This window comes from Halyomorpha halys, unplaced genomic scaffold (assembly GCF_000696795.3).
Source record: "Halyomorpha halys isolate HHAL.00 unplaced genomic scaffold, Hhal_1.1 Scaffold152.1, whole genome shotgun sequence".
NCBI lineage: Eukaryota > Metazoa > Arthropoda > Insecta > Hemiptera > Pentatomidae > Halyomorpha > Halyomorpha halys.
In genome coordinates, this window is record NW_027109315.1 from 191,865 (window position 1) to 195,327 (window position 3,463).

At 30.8% G+C, this 3,463-nt stretch overlaps 1 protein-coding gene across 3 annotated transcripts in view; it reads right to left on the reverse strand.

Moving 5' to 3' along the window:
• Positions 1–3,039, reverse strand: part of Arl5 (ADP-ribosylation factor-like 5) — a 16,555-nt gene extending 13,516 nt beyond the window's left edge. Inside the window, exons 1-2 of one of the 3 annotated variants that reach the window (XM_067047510.1) lie at positions 2,664–3,039; positions 2,071–2,152 (exon numbers count right to left, since the gene is read on the reverse strand). In XM_067047510.1, coding sequence (XP_066903611.1) covers positions 2,071–2,116 — 46 coding nt within the window. In that variant the 5' untranslated portion in view covers positions 2,117–2,152; positions 2,664–3,039. Of the gene's footprint in view, positions 1–2,070; positions 2,153–2,226; positions 2,328–2,528; positions 2,576–2,663 lie in introns of those variants that run through there. The other 2 variants (XM_067047512.1, XM_067047511.1) reach the window with 2 other exon arrangements.
• Positions 3,040–3,463: the final 424 nt, after the last annotated feature.

Sequence of the window (3,463 nt, forward strand, 5' to 3'; positions counted from 1 at the left end):
ACCTAACATCCGATACAGTTCTTCTCTTGTAACAGACAATCTTTCCCTATCAGTAGAGTCTATCACAAGAATAACAAACTAAAACAAAAAATAATTGAAATAAATTCAATAAGCTATTGAAATGATGAAAATGGTAACTTATGAGATACAGAGAGAAATAAATAAGTAATAAAGTAAAGATATAAAGTTACTGGAATGTGCACAGTGATGAATATAAGGTATAAATTAACACATCAGGACAAAAACAGAATATAGATCATAACATAATACTATCATGTAATGACAAGAAATCAGAATAAAAAACAATAGAATACTATGGGAACAAATAATAAATTACAAATGGGAGAATAATACAATACAAACATACAAAATATTAAACATAGTAACTAAAAGGGGTGAAAATAAATAAATAAATGGTATATAAGATAGTTTGGATATGATAAAGTATCAGCAAGACATGAGGAAGGATAGAACCAAGAACTGACATAGAAGAAATGAATAGTAAAGTAAGGATAAGATAAAGAGAAAGGGTAAAGATAAGCTATTGTTTTTTAATTAAGTTTAAAGTATGGCTGTAGTTTTTATCAATTTTGTGGTTAATCCGGTGCGGTTGAAGGAATGTGTAAATCAATTCTAAGATGAGCCTTTTTTGGTAGTTAGGAACCTGTTCCTAACTACCAAATTATTTAAGTCACTGGGCTAAAATTCAAGTACTACTAAAGTCAATGATTAAAGGAATGATTAGTGTCAGGGAATGTACTGAGTGCTTGGAGGTGGCTAGGTTGTGGGAAATTATGGACAATTTGCGTTGAGAAATAAAGGCTTTGAGATGGTTTTTGTTTTCACTTATATAGGAGGAATTGCAGTTCGGGGAGGAGCAAGGAATATGGTAGACAACATTGGAATGGTTATCGAGAGGAATAGGCTCTTCAGTGTTAATAATAATTTTATATAGACCTTTGAACACCTGTTAGGTAGGTTAGTTGGATATCATGTTGCAAATACAGATGCGGAATAGTTCCTTGCCCTCTTCAAACAGATTGTCCCTGTACATGGCCGTTTGTAGCTTGATTCAGGCATAGGTCTAACAAAGCTTGGAACTACACTGGCGCTGGTTTGAATCAGGCCTAGGGGGTCGACTTTTACTTCTGTGGTGGTTTCACGAAATAAAAACTTGACCCCACACCATAGTTAGAATAGGGTGATACTCTGTAGAACCCCCCTCCTATCTGTCAGAAATGACCAGGCAGGGAGTAAAATATTGTCCTTGTATTTAAGGTCAGTGATAAGTTAGGGGATTAGTTAAGGGGAATCAGAGATAGGGGTAGCAAAATTGGGGCCAAAACTGAATGTTAACAATGTTTGGGGGTGTTAAGTTATTTAAAATTGGTATGTGAAGGGAATAGGTCCTTATCCTAATTTAAAAGTAATTTTTTTAGAAAAGCAATAATATACACAAAGATCATTTAGATAAAATAATCAAACATTCAAATGTTTAAAGGGATAAAGACAAAATATTTACAAGGGTTGGAAAAAATAACTTGGGCCCAATATGAAATATTCTAGATCATATAACCTTATGAATCAGAGTCTGTTATCAATATTAAAATAACTTCCTAGAGTGACAAATAAAGGAAATGACTCATAAAAAAACTACAAAAAGTTCGTATAACTTTAATCTGATGATTTCATATGAATCACAAATAATATTATGATAAATGTAACACACAATAATAAACCTAAGATTACCATTAAATGGTTATGTTTATAACCTGACTACTATAAAACTTCAAATTGCATTCAGATTAATGTGATTATTTGATATCAAATGGAATGCAGGGTATAGTGAATTTTCTTTTCTTTTTTAAAATCTGGCAATAAAACTTTTTTACAAAATTTATTACATAAATATTGAGTTTACACTAATTAAATTTATCGAGGATATTTATGTTGAATTATGTAACAAAGGTAATTAAATTAAGATTATTCTTAGTGCTAACTGAAGTCATGCTGTTCTATTATAAAAGTATAAACAAATAAAGTTTGAAAAAATAAGGATAACCTATGTACCTTCATTTCCAAATAGACTCCATAACTTCGATAATAGGAGACCCATGGTTGTAATGGCATGTACTGCTTATATATCATTGGCCTGTAAATTATAAGAAATATAATAGTAATACCCTTATAACTCAATTATATTTCATACTTTACACTATTTGTTACCAATTAATTTGTTTATCCAAATAATTTCACTTGAAAATAGGTAACATATTTGACAGAAGGAGACCTTTCTAAAATTTAACCTTTGAATTACCTTCAGAGATAATAAATTTAACTAATCCTTTTAAAGACCTTGAATTAGACAAGACATGAATGAGATTATGAGATCAATGAAATATTACAAAATGAATAAATAAAAACCAGAGTTTAGAATATTATCAACAACAGATTAAATACCAATCCTTTCAAAATTTACATAACACAAGTTAGAAATGAGTTGCCAGCATGACAAATGGACAGGTTACCTCAAGCTGCTATTTTCAGATAGATTAACAGAAGTAATAAAATTCAGGGAAAGTTGTCTAGTTTCCCAGAGTAAGTGCTCTATATAGCAAGTGGGTTAAATGACTGCAACTTGTTCAGGCATGACGAAAGCTTACCTTATGAGATTGTGGCTGTCACATAAGTAGAAAGACAGGCATTTTGGTTGATCGAAAACAATCTATGGCATCCCTTTTAACCACACAGATTGAGATTAATTAAAGTATTGAGTCTGGATGACGTCAGAAACAGGTGCAAAGAATTGAGACTTATACCAAAGCTTGGAATATCATCACTGGAAAACACGTACGACACTTGTTGAGCAGAAAGACGTGCTGTTGTCAATTAGTAATACTGAATTCGTTGACTCAAGCATCAACATCTACAAGCCAAATATAAACGTGCACTAAGGAGAAAATGAGACGTGCCTTAAGCTGAAACTAAAACGCGAAACGAAGTAGAAACCTTTCCTTTTGTAAAAGTGGATCAACAGCACCGCACTCTACTTCTACTTTCAGGCACTATCCTTCACAACTGTTCCAATATTTGGAGTAAACAACTATTCTGAAGGATTTGATACGTTATCTCATTTGGTAATCCTTTCTAACGTCTTCATATTTGAATATTTAATTTGGAAAAAGAAGTATTGTTTTACATAAAATATTTCCAACATATTACTTATAATATCAAATACTATTAATTACCTTTCTCATTAATACTAAATTATTAAAGTGTGTATAATTTTTATTATTTTAATTGGATGTTAAATTTAATTTATCATTAAATCAAAATCAAGCGAGCATATTATTCTCATTATATACACTGTTGGCTATGTTAAAAACAATAATCAATGATAAACAGATTGATATTCAATAAAAATGCCTTATCAGTTATATGTATAACAAAAGAGACGAAAACC